Consider the following 21,632-nt stretch of genomic DNA (forward strand, 5'->3'; position numbering starts at 1 on the left):
AGCAAGCTGTCAAACTTCAAAAAACTTCCGCAAGGCAGTTTGTGCTGCTCGTAGGGACATAGGTAGTTGGCGAGTCAGACCACTGGTCTGTAATAAACTAAAATCTGCCCTGATTCCCTTTTGGGGGACACAAGAGCCCTTATAGAGTCCTTTGCAGATTCTCCATCGGTCGGAGAAAATAACAGAGGCCAACCAGAGAATATTGAGAAGCAAAGCAGCTAGTAAGCCTGATCTTTCTTCAACTGTTGCAACAGGGTGCTCCCCTCACTGGTGTGCTTTCAAACTGCTAGGTTGGCAGGAGCTGGGACAGAGCAATGGGAGCTCACCCCGTCACGGGGATTCGAACCGCCGACCTTCTGATCGGCAAGCCCAAGAGGCTCAATGGTTTAGACCACAGCGCTGCACAAGTTAGGAATCTGATGCAGGGCTATTATATTTGTTATCTGCTCTGTTTCAGTTCCACCCTTGGAACTACCCGCCACTGGTTTTACCAATGTACCTCTCTGGTTGTGTGACTTCACATTTCCTTGGTTAACAACGCTCTGTTGTGCCTTTGTCTCTGACTCAGACACAGCTTCAATCTGTCCTTGATCGTTTACAACAGCAACATATGCTAGGTTAGCAAACTCCTTTGAATACCTCTTGGGTGGTACACCCTTCGTTGCTCTCTCAGACCTACGTAAGAGCTGCTGCTCTTCTCTGCTTTCTGGTTCAGCCTCTGAACACTCTGGAGAACCAGTATTAAGCTTTATCAGTGGTTTATCTTCCTCTTCTGAGGGTCTAGTCATTATTTGAGATTTCCTCTCAATGACTGTGACAGCTGAGCTGTCTGAGCTATCAGTGTCATCATCATCAGTACCACTGAACTCAATATGATCAAACTCATCATCATCATCATCAGAATCATCTGTGGAAAAAGTTTGAACAATCACTCTCTCTCGTTCGGGAGCACTCTCTAGAAACTTTGTGAGAATCACCTGACCAGATTCAGACAAAATTACTCTGTAGAGACCTTTTTCATAGCCTACAAAGATGCCTCTGGCATTCTTTACCCCACTTGGAGCTTCTGTTCTCACATGAGACCCGAAAACCTTAAAATAGGCAACAGAAGGTTTTCTATTAAACAGCTTCTCAAAAGGAGAACATCCCAACTCTGTTGAGACTTTTCTCAACCACACATGAAGATAGGACGCTAAAGATTCGGCCCAATAATCATGTGGTAAATGTGAACTTAGCAATTGCGCATGCATCCCCTTTTGCAATTCTTTGTTCACCCTGACACAGACACATTTCTTCCATGCTTCTTCGGAAGTAGCAAGTTTGTGTCTTATCCCTTTCTCATCCAGGAACCTCTGGAAATCCTGTAAAAGAAAAACTGGCTTGTCATCTGTGAAAAGACAATCAATGTTAGCATCATGCATACTTTTAACCTTGTCACAAAACTCCTGAAACTTTTCTAAAGTTTCCTGCGGTTTCTTCATCATATAAACCCAAGAATAATTAGTGTAACAATCAACACACACAAGGTAATATTTTGCTCCGCCTCTAGATGGTTCTAAAGGACCAATCACATCAGCATACACCCGCTGAAAAGCTCTGTGGACCTTCGTAGCCACCTTCTTGGTGTTCACACTGGTCACACCTGCAAGAGAAATTTCGTTAGAATCAGAAGTATTACATTTTATGTAATCACTTTGATCAAATGTCAACAAATACAGTCCATCTTTCTCTTTGGCAGTAAGAAACAGTTCTCCATCTTTGTAGATCTTGCATCTTTTAGCATCATAGTACAGTTTTAGTCCCTTCTTTGCAATCTGCGAAGCACTCAGCAGACTAAATTTCAGTTCTGGAACCAGGTAAACATCGCTTATAGTCAAGTTCAGACTTTCAAGATACACAGTTCCAATTCCGGTCGCTTCCAGTTCTTGACCGTTGGCTTGTTTCACAGTGAAGCTTTGCTTCTTCAACGTCGAAAACAGTTCTCTGTGTGGGCAGAGGTGCTTCGTGGCGCCGGTATCGATTATGAATGCGTTCCCAACTTCTGGCGTGGTTCCTTTCGCCATCATAGCCTTTGCAGGTTTCATCTGGCACTTGGTACGGCTTTTGCTTGACGCCTCAGGCTTCGTAGAGCTGTTCTTGGCTCCTTTTGACTGTCGCGGCTTCTTACAGTTTCGCTGTAGATGCCCAGTCTGTCCACAATTGTAGCATCGGACAGCACTCAATGCTACAGCATCACCAGCAGTGGGAAGATTTGAACTCTGTTCTTGCCTCCCTCTGTCCTTCACTTCCAGTGCAGCAAGTCTGTCGTGTTCGTTCAGGACGACGGCAGACACTCTTTCCGCGGTTAACTGCACGGCAGGTAGGGAACCAAGCTGACTGGCAACAACCTTGTAGGTCCGGTTCAGGCTGTTTATCATCATGAAGCAAAACACTTCCTCCTGAAGACGGAAATTGCGTTCCACCATCTGTTGACGCAGAAACTTCATCTCTGTCAGGTGCGCTTGAACATCTCCATCAGGCGCTAATCTCAGATTGGTCAACTTCTCAAAATACAGCAACGCTGAAGAACCAGCATCTCTCTGATGCGTTGTACGCAGCGCGTTCCAAACCTCTTGCGCAAATTCCAAATGCTGTATATGCACAAGCTGCTCATCTGAGACACACAGAATTATAGCAGTCCTAGCCTTCACATTCTGTGACTCCCAAGCACGCGTTGGTGCTGCTGGGATGGGATTCTCAATCACCCCAAACAGTCTCTGATTCTGCAGCATAGCCTTCATCTTTACAGACCAAGATGAATAATTGTCATTGGTCAGGAGGGGTGGAGAAGGCAAACCTCCCCCCTTCTTGGCATCCATTTTGAGTCCTTGCATTGACTCTGAAACACAAGCCTCTAAAATCCAATAGCTGGCTTGTTTACTCTCTTGACACCTGGCAACTCTGACACTGGCTGCGTTGGAAAGTCCCTTCCAGCAGTTCGTGAGGACCTAGTCATAACAAAACTTTGCTTTCGCTTCTCTGAAGCATAGTCTGACTTCCAGCCCTCTCGAGTAACTTTCCATTTCTCCTCTCTGAGGCACAGCCTTCTGAAGGACGTTGCCTAGCAACAGCGCATTCCTTTCCTCGAACAGGAAACCACAAGAATGCCTGGTATGCAGTCCTCTTCTAAGTTGGAGCTGCTTTCCCACACTCGCTCCTCCGTGAAGCAGAGAATGAATCATTCTGCATTCACTCTTTTAAGCCCTTAAAAGTCTCATACCTTGAGTATCGGCTTGGCTGTCAGCTTCTTCTGGTCAGCTTCTGGCTGCAGAGAATCAGCCTCTCAAATCAGGCTTCCATGGAGCAGAGGAGGACAATTCACCAACCTCTCATCCAGATGTCCGATGGACAGCAACCATCCTCTGCTACCACTGTTGGAATTCTGCCTGGGTCAGAGGAATGTGCCACAGCGTAGGCACCGGCAGATATTCCTGTCGACCTCCCCGCGTCTCCACTCTGCTGATAAGCAGGCGAGGTCCCGGCGATTCATCTCAGATGTGTGAGAGGAACACACCGTTCATCCTCTCTCCCCTTTGGTGTCCCCCAGGAGGGGATAGAAGCAGACAGAAAACTATTTACATCTTTTATTTCTGTCTCTCATATCAGTACAGAGAAACATGTCTGTACTCGACAACAGCAAGAAGAAACTCCTCCCATGTACTTCCAGTACAGGTTATATGACACACACACACTGAGCTAACATCCGGTGCTCAGTACAGAATGGACTGCCCCTTTGTTTCCATGGCAACAGTCACAAACATCCTGTCTGGCTTTCCAGCCACAAGCAGCTGACTGAGCTGCTGGAGCCTTTGCTTGCTGCAGCATTGGTGCTTTATGGTAACAGTAAGGACGCCTGTCTGCTTCCACTATGCTCTGCTTATATATCAGTAATGTCGCCCCTTGGAGCTTCTTAATAACAAACTGTACCTACCTATGCAGATTCTATGACGAGATCGGTACGCCTCTTCTTTCCGACATCCGGATCGATTACCCTACAGACAGCGTGGAGCAAGTGACCCAGAACCTCTTCCCCAACTACTTCAATGGCTCTGAAATTGTCATTGCCGGGAAGCTCTTCAACAAGACAGCTGACCGCTTACATGTGGAGGTGACAGCCAGCAACAGCGACAAGTATGTCCTTCTGAAAACGGACGTGGCCGTAGACCTCTCTGGCAAAAACCACATTGGACTAGCCTCCAGTGGTGCCGAAGACCCCACGGATGATCAGAACTACGTCGAACGGACTTGGAGCTACCTCACCATCAAGGAGCTGATGACCTCCTGGCTGAAGAGCGACGACAGTGAGGAGAAGGAGACCTTGAGGGAGAGAGCCGAGAAGCTGGCCCTTGCGTACAATTTCGTCACCCCCTTCACCACGCTGAAGATGAAGGAGCTTGCGAGCCAGGCGGACCTCCCAAAGGAGGTTTACACCGGCCCATCAACCGAAGGAGTTGGGGAGATCGTACAGGGACTTCAAGGTCACAGGGCACCATCAGGTAAGCATGATGCGTATTTTCTTATGTTCTGAATGGTTTGCAGGTATTATGTCAAACGATGTGGGAATGCAATGTGTCTGTCACCATGCAGTTTAGTTGTGGTCTTGGTTTGAAGAAGAGGAGGAGTTTGGATTTGATATCCCACTTTATCACTACCCGAAGGAGTCTCAAAGCGGCTGACAATCTCCTTTCCCTTCCTCCCCCACAACAAACACTCTGTGAGGTGAGTGAGGCTGAGAGACTTCAGAGAAGTGTGTCTGGCCCAAGGTCACCCAGCAGCTGCATGTGGAGGAGTGGGAAGCAAACCCGGTTCCCCAGATTACGAGTCCACCGCTCTTAACCACTACACCACACTGGCTCTTCTCACACTGGTTCTTCAAGTTTTGGCCTTTATGTAGCCTATTCACATACAAGGAGAAGGTTTCAGCAGGCTGGGGAACCCCAAGGCTTGCAGAAGTTTGGGAAATATATGGTGGGGGCAGAGGTCCCAAAACAGCCCTGGGAAGGCTGAGTGGCCATGGAAATCAGACCGATCATTGGGTGGGGAGAGTAGAAAACTCGATGGCAGGGGGAATTAAATGGAGAACTGTGGAGCAGGCAATGTCATTTAAGTCCCACATAAACGGATTCATTTAAATTGAGCCACAACTACCGTATTGGCCTGGATATAAGCCACGCCCAAATATAAGCCACACCTTTAAAATTCAAAGGGGGGGGAGAGAAAAAAAGACAATACAGTGGTACCTTGGGTTACGTTACCTTTGTGTAACATAATTTCGAGTTACAAATGCGTCAAACCCAGAAGTGTATACTTCCAGATTTTGCCGCACACACATGCGCAGAAGCACTCTGTGCGCTTCGTGCATGCGCAGAAGCGGCGCCTCCGGATGCGGACTTTTCAGGGTAAGTACGGACCCCAGGGAAGAATTAAGTTCATACAGTGGTACCTCAGGTTAAGAACTTAATTCTTTCTGGGGGCCTCCTGCTGCTGCTGCGCCACCACTGCACAATTTCTGTTCTCATCCTGAAGCAAAGTTCTTAACCCAAGGTACTATTTCTGGGTTAGCGGAGTCTGTAATCTGAAGCATCTGTAACCTGAAGCGTCTGTAACCCGAGGTACCACTGTATACCCAAATATAAGCCGCTCCCTTAATATTCTGCAGGCACGCACACCCGTTCTGTTTTACCGTATGTCTGTTTCAGCATCAATATCGTAAAAGCCAATTTTTGTAAGGTTGCGAATTCAAGCCGCACTTTAACTTTTCACAGTCAGTATTTGGGGGAAAAATTGAGGCTTATATTCAGGCCAATACGGTATATTGTTGCAATTCCATTTTTGCTACCATTAAAGCTTGAAAGGACAAAAGAAAAATACAGTGTACAGAAATAAGCACCGAATATTAAGCATTTTTCTAAAACACAGAAATTAAAGAAGAGAAGGGAAAAGGAGGGAAACTTCAGATAGTTGTGATTCTTGCATTGCAGTAGGTTGGCTCTTTGAGTCAACTCTACAATTCTATGATATTCTTTGGACAAAAGGGAACCTTAAATTACAGTATGAAATAGACATGTTATTGCTTATCATGTTTGTTTTCTCCTCCCTGTTTTCTCCTGGCTATCTAGGGCCTGTTGTTGCAAAGCCAGCGAAACAGAAAGTTGAAGTCACGAAAACATCAGGTAAGTCCCTTAGCAAGGCAGGTCGTTCCCGTTCAGCATATTCTCTTAACTTAGCACAAACTTTCTGGAAGTGTCTTAACAGTTTCCTCCAAAAGGCGTTGGTACACTGAGCAAGCAGGACTCTTTTGAGTGCAGGAGAATATTACCAAGAAGGCCTTGGATCTCGTCACCATTCATGAGACCTCAGACAAGTTGGGTTGTTGTTGTTTAGGCGTTTAGGCATTTCCGACTCTTCGTGACCCCATGGACCAGAGCACACTAGGCACTCCTGTCTTCCACTGCCTCCCACAGATTGGTCAAACTCGTGCTGGTAGCTTCGGGAACACTGTCCAACCATCTCGTCCTCTGTCGTCCCCTTCTCCTTGTGCCAATATCAGGGTCTTTTCCAGGGAGTCTTCTCTTCTCATGAGGTGGCCAAAGTATTGGAGCTTCAGCTTCACGATCTGTTCTTCCAGTGAGCACTCAGGGCTGATTTCCTTAAGAATGGATGCGTTTGATCTTCTTGCAGTCCATGGGACTCTCAAGAGTCTCCTCCAGCACCATAATTCAAAAGCATAAATTCTTTGGCGATCAGCCTTCTTTATGGTCCAGCTCTCACTTCCATACATCACTACTGGGAAAACCATAGCTTTAACTATAAGGACCTTTGTTGGCAAGGTGATGTCTCTGCTTTTTAAGATGCTGTCTAGGTTTGTCATTGCTTTCTTCCCAAGAAGCAGGCATCTTTTAATTTCATGACTGCTGTCACCATCTGCAGTGATCATGGAGCCCAAGAAAGTAAAATCTCTCACTGCCTCCATTTCTTCCAAGTTGGGTTGGGAGTACCTTAAACTGTGACCCCTCATCTGCTGGTCTCAAGGAACAAAGTGTAACATGGAAGAGTCGTCCCCATATGTTGGTGGCGGATTGGGCCACCAGTTTTGACCCAGAAGTGAACACAACTTGGATTTCACTTATATGGCAGCAAAACAATTCAATAACTGAAGTGCTTTCCTTTCGTTGGCTGTTTTGAGCTTTGTGTAGAAATGTCACAATGGGGTTGTTCAACGTTACATGCGCAAGAGTAGCATGAGCCTCATGTGTATAAATCTAAATCAAATAAGTGTTGGAAATGGAAAGTGTTTTTTATCATATGTGGTGGTCTTGTAGTAATGTTTACTGGGAAATGATATATAATGTAATGAAAAGGATGTTTAAAATAACCTTTGTAGGAAACAAACACTAGATGCTTTTCTTTTGGGAATTATAGGGACAGAACTACCTAAAATGTATAGAAATCTATTCATGTATGCTACTACAGTGCGAGAATGTTACTTGCCCATAAGTGGAAAGAAGCAGAAGTCCCGGCAAAGGAAGAATGAATACAGAAGCTTATAGAATTTGCAGAAATGGTGAAACTTACCGGAAGAATAAGAAATCAAAACAACAAACTTTTTATGAAAGAATGGAAATAGTTTATTGAATATTTACAGATAAATTGTAAACAGATAAGGACATTGGCAAGATTATAAACCTGCAGTTTTATAGTGAGTTTATATTTAAAGTAGATGAATAAATGAGGAAATTAAGATAACTTGGATATGCAGATGGTATTAAAAATAAATTTAAGGAACTGCAGAAAAAGGGGGAAGGAAGTTGAGTTCTGAAATGTCAAAATGATTGTAAATTCAGTGAAATGTCGAAATCTGAAAAGCATAAATATTTTTTTAAAGGGGTGTGGATTGAGCCTCAACTCTTCACCCCTTTTCTGCTAAATGCCCAATGACCTCCTTCTGCCTATCCTGCTTCAAGACAAACCATAGTTTGTTTCTTTGTTTCATCCAAAACATGGCAGACTATGGTTTGTGCACACAACCAAGATTGGAAGCTAGAGTGAGCTTGAGGCTCGTTCCAAGCTGCATCAGATAAAACCCACAAAAACATCTGCCCCAATCGTAGTCTTGAAGGCATCTCAAATTCATCAACAGTAGTCTATTGTGGATGGTCTTCTTTGGAGTCGTACCTATGGTCTAGTTTGTTTTTCCTTTTAGGAAAACCTTACCCCCAAAGCTACAAAATGTTCATGGTGATGCTGGTGATGGAGGGGAGAAGCAAGAGGTCTCTCCTCAAATGGGGTGGCATTTTTGTTTGGGGCTGTGTGTGCTGGTTTGGGTGGGAGCCTTGAAATCTGCAACTCCATAATTATTATTATTTAATTCTTGTCTTTCCAGCGGATGGGGACCCTCATTTTGTCGTCGATTTCCCCTTGAGCAAGCTAACGGTCTGCTTCAACATTGACGGGGAGCCAGGAGACATCCTCAGATTGGTTTCCGACCATAAGAACTCTGGTATGTTGGAAGAAGAAAGAAATGTTTAGTTTCTGTATCAGCAGAGCTAGATTAAACAGTTAAGTCCAGTCGCGGACGACTCTGGGGTTGCGGTGCTCATCTCGCTCTATAGGCCAAGGGAGCCAGCGTTTGTCCGCAGACAGCTTCCGGGTCATGTGGCCAGCATAACTAAGCCACTTCTGGTGAACCAGAGCAGCACACGGAAATGCCTTTTAGCTTCCTGCTGGAGTGGTACCTATTTATCTAATTGTACTTTGACGTGCTTTCAAACTGCTAGGTGGGCAGGAGCAGGGACCAAGCAATGGGACCTTCTGATCGGCAAGCGCTAGGCTCTGTGGTTTAACCCACCCACACTTCTTAAAGGGTGACTTAAGCAAGTTTGCCTTTAAACTGAGCCAGTCACAATCCCACTCCACAGAATGCATACTAACTGTACAGTACACGGAATCACTAGTACCGGGTCTCAGTTAGCATTATTTCAGAGCTAGAATTACAGAAATTCTCCCTTTTCCGGGAAGGCTCTAAGAAATCCATTGGGTGCTTTCCTTCTCACCTCTCAGCCAACAGTTGGTTGATGGTAATGTAGGCAACAGCTTTTCAGTGAATTTTGGCTCTGCATGATTATCTTTGTCCTTCCAGTGAGCACTCAGGGCTGATTTCCTTCAGAATGGAGACTCTCATGGGTCTCCTCCAGCACCAGAATTCAAAAGCATCCATTCTTTGGTGATCAGCTTTCTTTATGGTCCAGCTCTCACTTCCATACATCACTACCATACATCATTGAACATAGCTGTCAACTTTTCCCTTTTCTTGCGAGGAATCCTATTCAGAATAAGGGAATTTCCCTTTAAAAAGGGGAAACGTTGACAGCTATGTCATGGAATGTCTGTGTGGATTTGGACCCTTGTGTTCCCCCGTCCCCCGTCCCCAATTCCTTTGGTACAGTTTGCCTCCAGAAGCAGATTAAATCAAGGCGATGGGAGCTCTTAAGTTAAAATGTTTCAGTCCTAATGGTTTTAGAGGTCTTGAGCTTCTGATCTGGCCTGGAATTCCTAAGCAGCTGTGATTTGTAAGAGGATTATTTATATGGCAGCAAAGTTCTTGACCAGCCAGGGCAGTGGGGGGGGGGGTGACCACGAGAGTGAGGAAGGCAAGGCAACCATAGATTTACAAAAGAGAAGGCAAACAAGACCTTTAAGAGGAATCTATCTAATGACCTCTCCCTTGTTCCACTCACTCCATAATTCAGTGTACTTCATTAGTTGGATAGTTAAATTAATTATTATTGTTGTTGTTGTTTATTTGTACCCCACCCATCTGGCTGGGTCTCCCCAGCCACTCTGGGCGGCTTCCAACAAAGATTAAAAATACATTAACATGTCACACATTAAAAACTTCCCTGAACAGGGAATTTGTATAGTTTTGTTCAACTGAATGTCTGGGAGGGAATATTCTGTGGCTTGGCAGCTTCTACATACAGCTTGGATCGAATTTTGTTTGTTACACTGATGCTGAAGCCGCATTTTATTTTATTTTTTCCCTATAGTTTTTATTAAATTTTCTGTTTTACATTTTGGAATATTCATTTAAACAACCTTAAAATTCCAGCATTGCAAGGGGTTGGAAGAGACAATATTTGGGGTTTCTTCCAACTCTGCAATTTCAGTGTCTCAGAAATCCAATTCATGTGTTGCAGACTCTACAAAAGCTTGTCTTTCCTGAACGTTCCTCTTGACTCAGTATCCAAACCGTTTCCTTTTGACTCTTCCTTGCCCCTTAAGGTGTGACCGTGAATGGCCAGCTGGTGGGAGCCCCTGCCCCTCGTAGAGGCCACAAGAAGCAAAGAACCTACTTCAGAAGCATCACCATTCTCAGCAACAAACCAGAACGGTCCTACCTGGAGGTCACTCCCACGAAGGTCATCATGGATGATGGGAAGAGGCTTATCCTGCCTTGCGACCGCAGCGCCACAGTAGCAAGCAGGAACCTCGAGGTGTCCATTGCGGCCCGTTCCAACGTCACCGTGGCCATAAGGGGCACGGTCGGTTTCGTCGTTCTGATCCACCACTACAAGAACCCCGCTCCCTACCAAAAGGATCATCTGGGCTTCTACATCTCCAACAGCCGAGGCCTTTCCCCAAGCTCCCATGGGCTGATCGGTAAGAGGGAAACACTCTGAGAACGTATGGTGCCAGGCCATGGAGCCTAAATTAGAGCGGATGTTCCAGCTTATCCCAGCACCGTCTCCAGGAATTAGGGACAGGGAACTTCAAAGTGGGAAGCAGAAGATCCCAATTGTACAAGAATGAGTTGGTACATTGCCTATCATAGGACCTAGGACCCTCGTACCTCCGGGACCGCCTCTCCCGGTATGTCCCACAGAGGACCTTAAGGTCCATAAATAGCAACACCCTAGTGGTCCTGGGCCCTAAGGAAGTTAGATTAGCCTCAACCAGAGCACAGGGCCTTTTCAACACTGGCTCCAGCCTGGTGGAACGCTCTGTCTCATGAGACCAGGGCCCTGCAGGATCTGATTTCTTTCCACAGGGCCTGTAAGACAGAGTTGTTCCGCCTGGCCTTTGGCTTGGAGCCAGTTTGATTCCCTCCCCCTCTTTCTTTTTCCTTTCTCCTCCTGTGATAAGGCTGCATTTTAATGTTTTAATGTTGTATTTTAATCTTGTTTTTAAGTTGTATTCAATCAACTTGTTTTTATTATTGGTTGTTAGCCGCCCTGAGCCCGGCCTTGGCTGAGGAGGGCGGGGTATAAATAAAATTTATTATTATTATTATCCTTTTAAGAATGAGGCAAATGGGAGACTTCTGGTTCGCTGCAGCGGCAATGGCGGCGTGTTCCGTGTTGTCCGCTTAAAGGACAGCACGGTTCTGGCGGCTAGAGCTTTGGGGGTGAGCGCCGGGGCTAGGCACCCCCCCAAAAAAAACTCCCCACAGAGGAGTGGGGATCCTAGGGGTCCAGCAGTGCACGTGAACTTGCCCTCCTGTGCCCCCCCAGCTGCCGTTTTTGCGCTTTTAAGAATAAGGCAAATGGGGACCTGCAACAAAATGTTGCAACGTAGAATGCTTCTGTTCAGGGTTATTGCTCCTCCTTCAATTCCCTCTCCTGTTCTCTCCCCGTTCCCCACCCCCCAAGTTAGCATTTAGTGGCCACTCAGCATGGGAGGTATACCTCTCTAGGATTCCCCCCGCCCCAAAGATCTTTGGAATTCTTGCAATCCTTGGGGTTCCACCAAGCCACACTTTTGCAGCAGAGGGCTAGTGTTTTGGCTACCTAAGGGGCGAGAGAGCATCCTTCTTTTATTTATTTATTACATTATCCTACCACATTCATGTTTTCGGAATATATCCCAGCTATAAAGAATCCTGTGTCAGTGGTGGTTGGGTGATAGACCTTTGACTCTTTTTGCATCTAAAAACTAATCACGCTATAGTTTTAATAGAGGAGGTTACAGGACTTAGTGAGCAGGAAGAGGCTGTGGCAGATAGCAGTCCAGAATCAGAGGCAGATGCAAAAGAGGAGGGGGGCCAAGAGGCAGAGACGAGTCAAATTGTGCTGGTCCCGAGGGTTAACCATGCAGCGAGGTTCGAGTCCAGTCCAAGGTCGAGGGTGCGGTATGGAGGCTGTCCGTCAAAGCTGAAGTGGGATCCAAATCAGGGAGTCAGGTGAGGTCAGGAACTCTGGCAGAAGAGCAGGACAGGGTGCAGGCAGGAACAGGCTACTAACAACGTTGCTCCCACAGCCTGGGACTGGGGCTGGCTGGCTTTTATCTGCCCCGAGGCATAGGGCAGCCCCGATCGTCTGGTGACTCGCCTCTCCTGGCCTGGAGGCAAGCACTCCTCCTGCGAGAACTTAGTTCCCTCCGCCTCTCTGCCCTGAGCCTCTGCAGCTCAGGAGAGGCTGGAGGGTTATTAGACCCAGAGGCAACCTCCGCTTCCCCTGACGGGGCTGAGAGTGGAGCACCTGCAGGCAATGGGTCCTCCATCACCTCAGGAGCCAGAGCAGACTCAGCTGGTGCTTGCACCCAAGGATCCAGCATAGGTGAGGACCCTTCAGGCTCAGGCCCCAGCCCCGGCTCAGCTGGTTCTGGAGGCAGGGACTTCTGTGCAGGCTGGGATTCCTCAGGTTCAGCCTCCGAGTTCGAATCCCAGGCCATCACACAAATTTGCGAAGAAGCCGAGGTGTCTCCTCCTGCTGCTGTGACTAGCTCCCCCACCCCGGTCTCCCAGGACCAGAAGAGGTAGGAAGAGGTAGGAAGAGAGACAGGCATGCTGGGGGAGTCTCAGATTGCCTAGGAAGGACCCGGGGGAGGAGGACAACTGTGGGAAGGCAAGGACCTTCAGTCCCAACTGTGTCATAGGTGCAAGATCCACTGGGACAAACTGCTGTGTTCAGTAGGACTGCCCCCGAGTCGACCTTGTTTCCTTGAATAAAGAGTTAACTTCACAGACGTGGTGTGATTTATTGCTGAAAAATCTTCCCCTCTGTTCTAAGGGGAGGATGTGTCACACGGCAGGAGCCACCACAGTGAAGGCCCTGCTATGAGTGACTCCAAGATGACTTAAAATAAAAAAATTCCTTCCAGTAGCACCTTAAAGACCAACTAAGTTAGTTCTTGGTATGAGCTTTCGTGTGCATGCACACTTCTTCAGATACACTGAAACAGAAGTTGCCAGATCCTTCTATATAGTGAGAAGGTGGGGAGGGGTATTACTCAGAAGGGTGGTGGGAATGGGAGATTGGCAGATAGCTGAGATGAGCCTGTTGATGACTCTTAACGATTGCAATAGGTCTTACAGGAAAAGGCAAGGGGTGAGAAGGTGAAAAACGGCTTAGTCATGTATAATGAGATAAGAATCCAATGTCTTTGTTCAGACCAGGTCTCTCCATGGTTTTAAGTTTGGTAATGAGTTGCAATTCAGCAGCTTCTCTTTCCAGTCTATTTCTGAAATTCCTTTGTAGTAAAACAGCTACTTTGAGATCTTGTATAGAATGTCCTGGGAGATTGAAGTGTTCTCCTACTGGTTTCTCTGTTTTGTGATTCTTGATGTCAGATTTATGTCCGTTTATTCTTTGGCGTAAGGTTTGGCCTGTTTGTCCAATATAGAGTGTGTACATCAAGAACTAATATAGAGAGCTGAAGGACACTGTTGGCATTTGATGGCATACATCAAATGTACATCAAGAAGTGTACATCAAGAACTAACTAAGTTGTACATCAAGAACTAACTTGGTCTTTAAGGTGCTACTGGAAGGAATTTTTTTATTTTGACTATGGCAGACCAACACAGCTACCTATCTGTTCCAAGATGACTGCAAGACTTATCTGTATTCATACCTCTGACAAGCTCTCCCTTTCCTCCTACACAGGCCAGTTCTTACACCAAGACGTTAAGCTCACTACCCCAGAGCCTCTTGGGGAGAGACACCAAATGTCCAGTGGGAACCTAACGAAAATCATGGACATAAATGCTGGGAACACATTAGAGCTGAAAGGGCGCTTGATTCCCGTTGTATGGAAGCAGAGGAAGATCTACAATGGCGAACAGGAAGTGGACTGCTGGTTTGCCAAGAACAACGCAGAGAAACTGATCGACGGGGCCTATAAGGATTACTTGGCTTCTCACCCTTTTGACACAGGGACTAGCTCCTTGACGGAAAACCAACTCTGAGGAGAAAAAGAACCCCACTTGCTTTTTGACACATAGGAAGCCACCCGGTCCCGAGGCGATTCCTGCACTTTGACAGCGTTTTGTAAAGCCAAAGAAATCAAGATTTGTTTCAAAAGGAATTCCATTTATACAAGACAGCTGCCTGCTCTCTGGTTCACTAAAGGACATTTTCCCGAGTGACTATAATAAGGTCTAATGTGGACTTTTAAAAAAGAAAGGAACAATAAAAGATTGCGAATATTGTCCGCGGTGCCCGTAATACAGGAAATAGCTTACAGAATGTGGGCTATTTCATTCAAATGAACGATTTTTAAAAGTGCCTATTTTTGACCTCCACAGTTCTGGTGCTATGCTTTCATTGAGTCTGAAAGGTCACAAACCAGCCCAAATGAAGCACTTTTAATAGATCCCGTTGATTTCATCAAGCAAGGTTAATTTCTCCCTTGAGATCAATGGGATTTAAATGCCCTTCGCTTCAATTGAATCATGCCTATCACAATCAAACCGGTGGGGAGAGTGTCTTCCTGTGTTTGCATGCAGAAGGTTCCCAGTCCAATCCCCAACCATGTCCAGATATGGCTGGGAATGTCTCCCTGTCTGAAACCCTAGAGGGTTGCTGCCAGTCCGTGTAAGCACTACTGAGCTAGATGGACCAATGGTCTGACTTACTATAAGGCAGTTTTCCATGTTGTAGTTAAGAATAAGAATGCAAGTCCATGCACAGCTCAATTTACACCATCTTCTTCTTCTTCTTTGGCGATCACTCGTAGCCGAGTAAGATTGTCTTCCATAAACACGGTTTTAACAGTGAGTCCGTAAGTGACTGTGGAGGCCAATTCTGGATCCACACGTCCTTCCACAGTGGGGACATTCATGTAGATGCAGGCAACAGAAAGCTCCTTTCAAGTGTCTCCTTTGACTCAGAACAGAACATTTTTGGTAGCGTGGTTTCCAAATCTGTTGCCCTCCAGTTACTAACTTTCTTGTGAAAAGAGGCTTCTATTTCCCTGCCTCATTCCTCAGGGCACTTTAGAATTTTCCCCCACGTGGTGCTTTGAATTCATCTTATTATTTATCATATTATAAACTCCCTTCTCCAGTACTGTGCAGCCTCCCTGGCTGCCTGAACTTGTTGATCTGTGAACGCTCCAGGGGAGGAGATACCTCTTGCTGTGTTCCCCTAGGTCAGGCATCCCCAAACTTGGCCCTCCAGATGTTTTGGGACTACAACTCCCATCAACCCTGGCTAACAGGACCATCATTCAGGGATGATGGGAATTGTAGTCCCAAAACATTTGGAGGGCTGAGTTTGGGGATGCCTGCCCTAGGCTTTCGTTGAAAGGTGTGCAGCTGGGGAGGCTGATGAATGCAGACCACTGGCGGGATGATTTGCAGAACGAAACAATGGTACACTCACACACAAAAATCACCCACCTGAAAATGATGGTAAGCTCAATACTACCCCTGCCCATGATAATCCCACTGGATTTTTCTCTCCTTTGATAATTCTGCAGTGCAATTTCTTTTAACATTCACTGAGGAAGATTTTTGTGGGAGACTAGATTTAGGAAAGTGTTTGTGTAATATCCTTACAAATCCCTTTGTGATGTCTGTCAATATATTAATTCAATTTTACTGAGGCTAAAAAAGGAAATGCAGCCCCACAAAACACACTGAGCCGACTGCATCCCGACATTCCAGGTTCCAATCTATTGTTTGATTGTGCAGTGTGCAGACCTCTGAAGATCTGACATGCTGTGTATCCACAGGTCCAGTGGAAACCAGCACTTAGCCTCCAGTCCTCCTTGGAAAACAGACTCACCCCGGTGACATGTGAATAATAAAGGAAAGGGTGTCTCTGACAATGTGCAGAGTGTTTGTTTGTTTGTTTGTTTGTTTGTTTGTTTGTTTGTTTTGCTGCATTGGGTTATCACAGGTGCTCAGACTTGGGGCCAGAGTTTCCAGTTCATTTTCCAGATAAGCTTGAATGTAGATAGCCCCTCTGCTGGAAAAATTAAAACTGGGTGGACCCTGAATCCAATCAGCGACAGACCAACAGAAGTATAGTGTCCCAATCAAGGTAATAGGTAAAGGGTAAAGGGACCCCTGACCATTAGGTCCAGTCGTGACCAACTCTGGGGTTGCGGCGCTCTTATCGCTTTACTGGCTGAGGGAGCCGGCGTACAGCTTCCGAGTCATGTGGCCAGCATGACTAAGCCACTTCTGGCAAACCAGAGTAGCGCACGGAAACACCATTTACCTTCCCGCTGGAGCGGTACCTATTTATCTACTTGCACTTTGACGTGCTTTTGAACTGCTAGGTTGGCAGGAGCAGGGACTGAGCAACGGGAGCTCCAATGGGATCCAGCGGGTGGTGCTGTGGGTTAAACCACAGAGCCTAGGACTTGCCGATCAGAAGGTCGGCGGTTCGAATCCCTGCGACGGGGTGAGCTCCCGTTGCTTGGTCCCTGCTCCTGCCAACCTAGCAGTTCGAAAGCACAACAAAGTGCAAGTAGATAAATAGGTACCACTCGCAGGAAGGTAAACGGCGTTTCCGTGCACTGCTCTGGTTCGCCAGAAGCGGCTTAGTCATGCTGGCCACATGACCTGGAAGCTGTATGCCGGCTCCCTCAGCCAATAAAGCGAGATGAGCGCCGCAACTCCAGAGTCAGCCACTACTGGACTTAATGGCCAGGGGTCCCTTTACCTTTTAATATTAACGTGCATTTACCAAACTCACAGCTTTTTGGGAACTGAACCGCAACTCTCCTCTGAAATTTGCAATTCCTCGGATTTTGTTGCACGCCTCTCCAAATGAAAGTTTCTACATGCATATGCTAGGTGATATTTTGCACACACAAAAAGGGTACCTTGGGATAAATGGGGATGCTTATATTTCCACCCAGCTCGGGGGTGAGTCTAGAGCACTCCGTTAGAGCATGTTAAAAAGCATCCAGTACTGTCACAGGTAACAGGGAGACCCTGAGGAGCTGCAGCCAATCAATGCTAGCAAAGCTCCACAAACCAATATATCAGTCTCCCACCACAGCCCCCTGGTATCCTCCAGAGGTTGTGGACTTCACCTCCCATCAGCCCTGGCCAAGATGGCCCATAGTCAAGGATGCTGGGAACTGTAGTCCAACCAATGACCTAGTAGAAAGAAGCTTCCCTTGTTTAGGGTCTGTGGCTGTGTTGGCCGAAATCCCATAGCAGTTACCAGTACAGTGGTACCTTTAGCTACGAACTTAATTCGTTCCGGAGGTCCGTCCTTAACCTGAAACTGTTCTTAACTAGAGGCTTGCTTTCACTAATGGGGCCTCTTGCTGCCGCTGCGCCGCTGGCACACAATTTCTGTTCTCATCCTGGGGCAAAGTTCTCAACTCGAGGTAACTCTTCCAGGTTAGCGGAGTTTGCAACCTGAAGCGTTTGTAACCTGAGGCATTTGTAACTCAAGGTACCACTGTATATCCTCTGCTGTCTTCAGAAATGACCAACCCTGCATGACCAGCTAGAAACCCCAAATTGGGGAAACTGTATTGCTCTGTAAGAGAGAATCCGATAGATTCTTAGGAACTCATTTAGTAGGGCAAAGGTATTAAGCATCCCATTACAGTGATACCTTGGTTCTCAAACTTAATCCGTTCCAGAAGTCCATTCCAAAACCAAAGCGTTCCAAAACCAAGGTGCGCTTGCCCATAAAAGCAATGCAAAATGGATTAATCCATTCCAGACTTTTAAAAACAACCCCTAAAACAGCAATTTACTATCTAACGAGACCATTGATCCATAAAATGAAAGCAATAAACAATGTACTGCAGTCACACAATCAATAAATCAGGAGCTGAATGGGGTTCCACAGAGTCACAAGAACAAAACAAAAGCTGCAAAAACAAAAATACAAAATAAATAGCAAAAACAGACAGACCTCAGCATAGCACTCAGAACAGAAGTGTGGCACTCATTTGGAAGTGTGGCACTCAAAATGGAGAATGTTCAGCTTCCGAAAAAGGTTCGCAAACCGGAACACTTACTTCCGGGTTTGCAGTATTGGGGTTTCAAGTTCTTTGACTACTAAGCCGTTCGAAAACCAAGGTACCACTTTATTGCAATGTGCTTCCTTCCACAGTGGTGCTTCAAACCCAAAGGCTCCCAGTGAAGGAAGTCTGGTTCACAGAATTGTACAGTTGGAAGGGACTACTAGGACCTTTTGCCTAACATGGGGCTCGAACCCCCAACCCTGAGATTAAGAGTCTCACGCTTTACCAACTGAGCTATCCCAGAGCTTCCAGGTCGCACCAACCTTCTTTGGCTCAAGGCGTTTCAGTGCCGTTGACCTTCCCTGGGGCTGTGAACATGTTTTTACAGATGTGAGGGCTTGTTTTCTTCCCTGTGCCAGGCCCCTGGGGAGAAAAAGCTGGAAACTGGGCCAAAATACGAAGGATGACAGCAGTAGGCTGGGGAAAGAATGTGTTTGTTCCTTCCTAGGAGTCAACAGAAGCAGCACAAAACTCGGATAAGCTGTGCTATTAAAGAAGTGGGGAGGAGGTTAGGAATGGGCCCATTCTGTCTGCAGGATGCATTTTTGTTCTGACTGCCTTCTCTTCAGTGTTGAGGGGCATATCACAAAATATACCATAAATGTGAACCGCTGGCCGCTAACGTACCTGCTTGGTGCATGCTTCATTAGCACGGCAGGCATAAATTTTAATTTATTCAATGCATGGAAGATGATGAAGGTGGTTTGCTTTTTCCCATGACTTCTCCTATGCTGGTGCAGAAGTCATAGCTGTCAACATTTCCCTTTTTTAAATCCGAATAGGATTCCTCGCAAGAAAAGGGAAAAGTTGACAGCTATGGCAGAAGTCACAGAATGTGCACGACCTTCCTCGCCTTGCGACCCATCCAATTTTACTGCCCGCACCTGCTGTAAATAGTTTCCTCTTGCAAGTACTAACTTTTGTTGTTGTTGTTTAGTCATTTAGTCATGTCCGATTCTTCGTGACCCCATGGACCAGAGCACGCCAGGCACTCCTGTCTTCCACTGCCTCCTGCAGTTTGGTCAAACTCATGTTGGTAGCTTCGAGAACACTGTCCAACCATCTCGTCCTCTGTCATCCCCTTCTCCTTGTGCCCTCCATCTTTCCCAACATCAGGGTCTTTTACAGGGAGTCTTCTCTTCTCATGAAGCGGCCAAAGTCTTGGAGCCTCAGCTTCAGGATCTGCCCTTCCAGTGAGCACTCAGGGCTGATTTCCTTCAGAATGGATCGGTTTGATCTTCTTGCAGTCCATGGGACTCTCAAGAGTCTCCTCCAGCACCAGAATTCAAAAGCATCCATTCTTCGGCGATCAGCCTTCTTTATGGTCCAGCTCTGACTTCCATACATCACTACTGGGAAAACCATAGCTTTAACCATATGGACCTTTGTCGGCAAGGTGGTGTCTCTGCTTTTTATAAATATCCTATTTGTCCCTGCTGTTTTGGAAGGATTTTCAATTTTTTAAAAAGAGAAAAGATCAGCCAGCAACAGCAATGCTGAGAGATTCTTCCAAGCCAACAGGCCCCAGCAAGCCTGGAATTCAAGGAAGCAATCTCACTCCCACTGAACCCTGCCTAGATTTTAATTGTTTCCAGGTTTCAACTCAAGGATTCCTCTCAATGGGAAATTTTACATTGAGGGGAGGGAGCCCCAGGGCTAGGGTCTAAGTTGTTGTTGTTTAGTTGTTTAGTCGTGTCCAACCCTTCATGACCCCATGGACCAGAGCACGCCAGGCACTCCTGTCTTCCACTGCTCCCCTCAGTTTGGTCAAACTCATGCTGGTAGCTTCGAGAACACTGTCCAACCATCTTGTCCTCTGTCTTCCCCTTCTCCTTGTGCCCAACATCTTTCCCAACATCAGGGTCTTTTCCAGGGAGTCTTCTCTTCTCATGAGGTGGCCAAAGTATTGGAGCCTCAGCTTCACGATCTGTCCTTCCAGTGAGCACTCTGGGCTGATTTCCTTCAGAATGGATACATTTGATCTTCTTGCAGTCCATGGGACTCTCAAGAGTCTCCTCCAGCACCATAATTCAAAAGCATCCATTCTTTGGCGATCAGCCTTCTTTATGGTCCAGCTCTGACTTCCATACATCACTACTGGGAAAACCATAGCTTTAACTATACGGACCTTTGTCGGCAAGGCGATGTCTCTGCTTTTTAAGATGCTGTCTAGTACAGGGTCTAAGTACAGCCCCCCAACTGGCCCTTGAAGCAAGTAGTGTAGAGGCAAATGCAGATGTGCAAAGTTCCTTCATGATCATGCCCTTTCTGTTATATGCAATAATCTTAATAACTATGCAGTAATAACAATTAGGAATGACCAGTTCAGATCTCCATGTGCTGCCTGTTAAACAGATCTACTCTTTTCTGTGCAAGGATATGGGCAGAAGATATTGGACCGCTCCAATATCTTCCTGCAGAATGACTTACTGCTAAGTTGTGTTTTCCATGAAGTTCCACGGAAGGTAACAGAACTTGCAACCCGTTCTCATTTAACTGAAGTACCTCGTCTTTTCAGCTTTCCTAAATGCTTAGCTTTGGTGCACACAGCGACTGAAAAGCTCCCCTTTCATGCTGGTTGGGTGGCTTCTAGTACACTGGAGATGGTGTTTTTTTGTTTTAGCTACACAAGGGTCCACACACCAAGGGTTGTATCTAGTTCTATTCAGAGTAAACCCCCTGAATAGTAACTTGGGTCCACTAATTTGAGTGGGCCTACTCTGCTGGATACAACCCAAAGAATATGGGATTCAGTTCTCCTTCCAGGCACTGATCTACCTCCCAAAGCCTCCTGCTCAAGAAATCTTCTTGCTGCAAAACAAACCAACATTCCAGCCCAACAACAGAATAATTAGAGAATGAGCAATGAGGTGCATTTAAGGAATTGGAAGTAACTCTGCTGCCAGGCCAAAAATTGGCTCCTTGCCGCGAAAGGATGGAGGCACACCTAGATGATCCGCTAACGTTTTAATTGTACTCACTGGCCTGGATACAGCGAGCAAATTAAGAGAGAATTATTTATCATTTAGGCGTCTTTCTGCCAGATGCCCAATGCTGCAATATTTCTCCCTTCCTTGGAGACATGATTTAGGCTTGCTAAAAGTCACACTAGCTTGCACAAGCACACATTTCTGCAAAGGGAAGCACAATTTATAAATAGCAAGGGGTGTGGCGGTCAAGTGTTATTCCGTTGCAGATGCCTCCCTAGAATTCCTGGGGCCCAGGGCAAAAAACCTAAGTGATGCCTCTCCCATGCTCTGTTAAGCTGTAAAATAAAATAAAGTCAGGCACCCTAAATTCTGCCACCTGAGGCAAGCTGTCCAATCCTGCCTAGTGACAGGGCCCCTCCTTCCTCATCAGAACTGAGGAAT

General features: G+C 46.3%; 1 protein-coding gene across 1 annotated transcript in view; it reads left to right on the plus strand.

Moving 5' to 3' along the window:
- The window catches only part of ITIH5 (inter-alpha-trypsin inhibitor heavy chain 5), a 56,960-nt gene extending 40,871 nt beyond the window's left edge, over positions 1-16,089 (plus strand). The window contains exons 10-14 of the mRNA XM_082238795.1: positions 3,979-4,535; positions 6,159-6,212; positions 8,423-8,539; positions 10,321-10,698; positions 13,923-16,089. Coding sequence (XP_082094921.1) covers positions 3,979-4,535; positions 6,159-6,212; positions 8,423-8,539; positions 10,321-10,698; positions 13,923-14,224 — 1,408 coding nt within the window. The 3' untranslated portion in view covers positions 14,225-16,089. The remainder of the gene's footprint in view (positions 1-3,978; positions 4,536-6,158; positions 6,213-8,422; positions 8,540-10,320; positions 10,699-13,922) is intronic.
- The last annotated feature ends 5,543 nt before the right edge of the window (positions 16,090-21,632 follow it).

The sequence above is a fragment of the Podarcis vaucheri genome, assembly GCF_965113315.1.
Source record: "Podarcis vaucheri genome assembly, chromosome: 10".
In the NCBI taxonomy this organism is placed as follows: Eukaryota; Metazoa; Chordata; class Lepidosauria; order Squamata; family Lacertidae; genus Podarcis; species Podarcis vaucheri.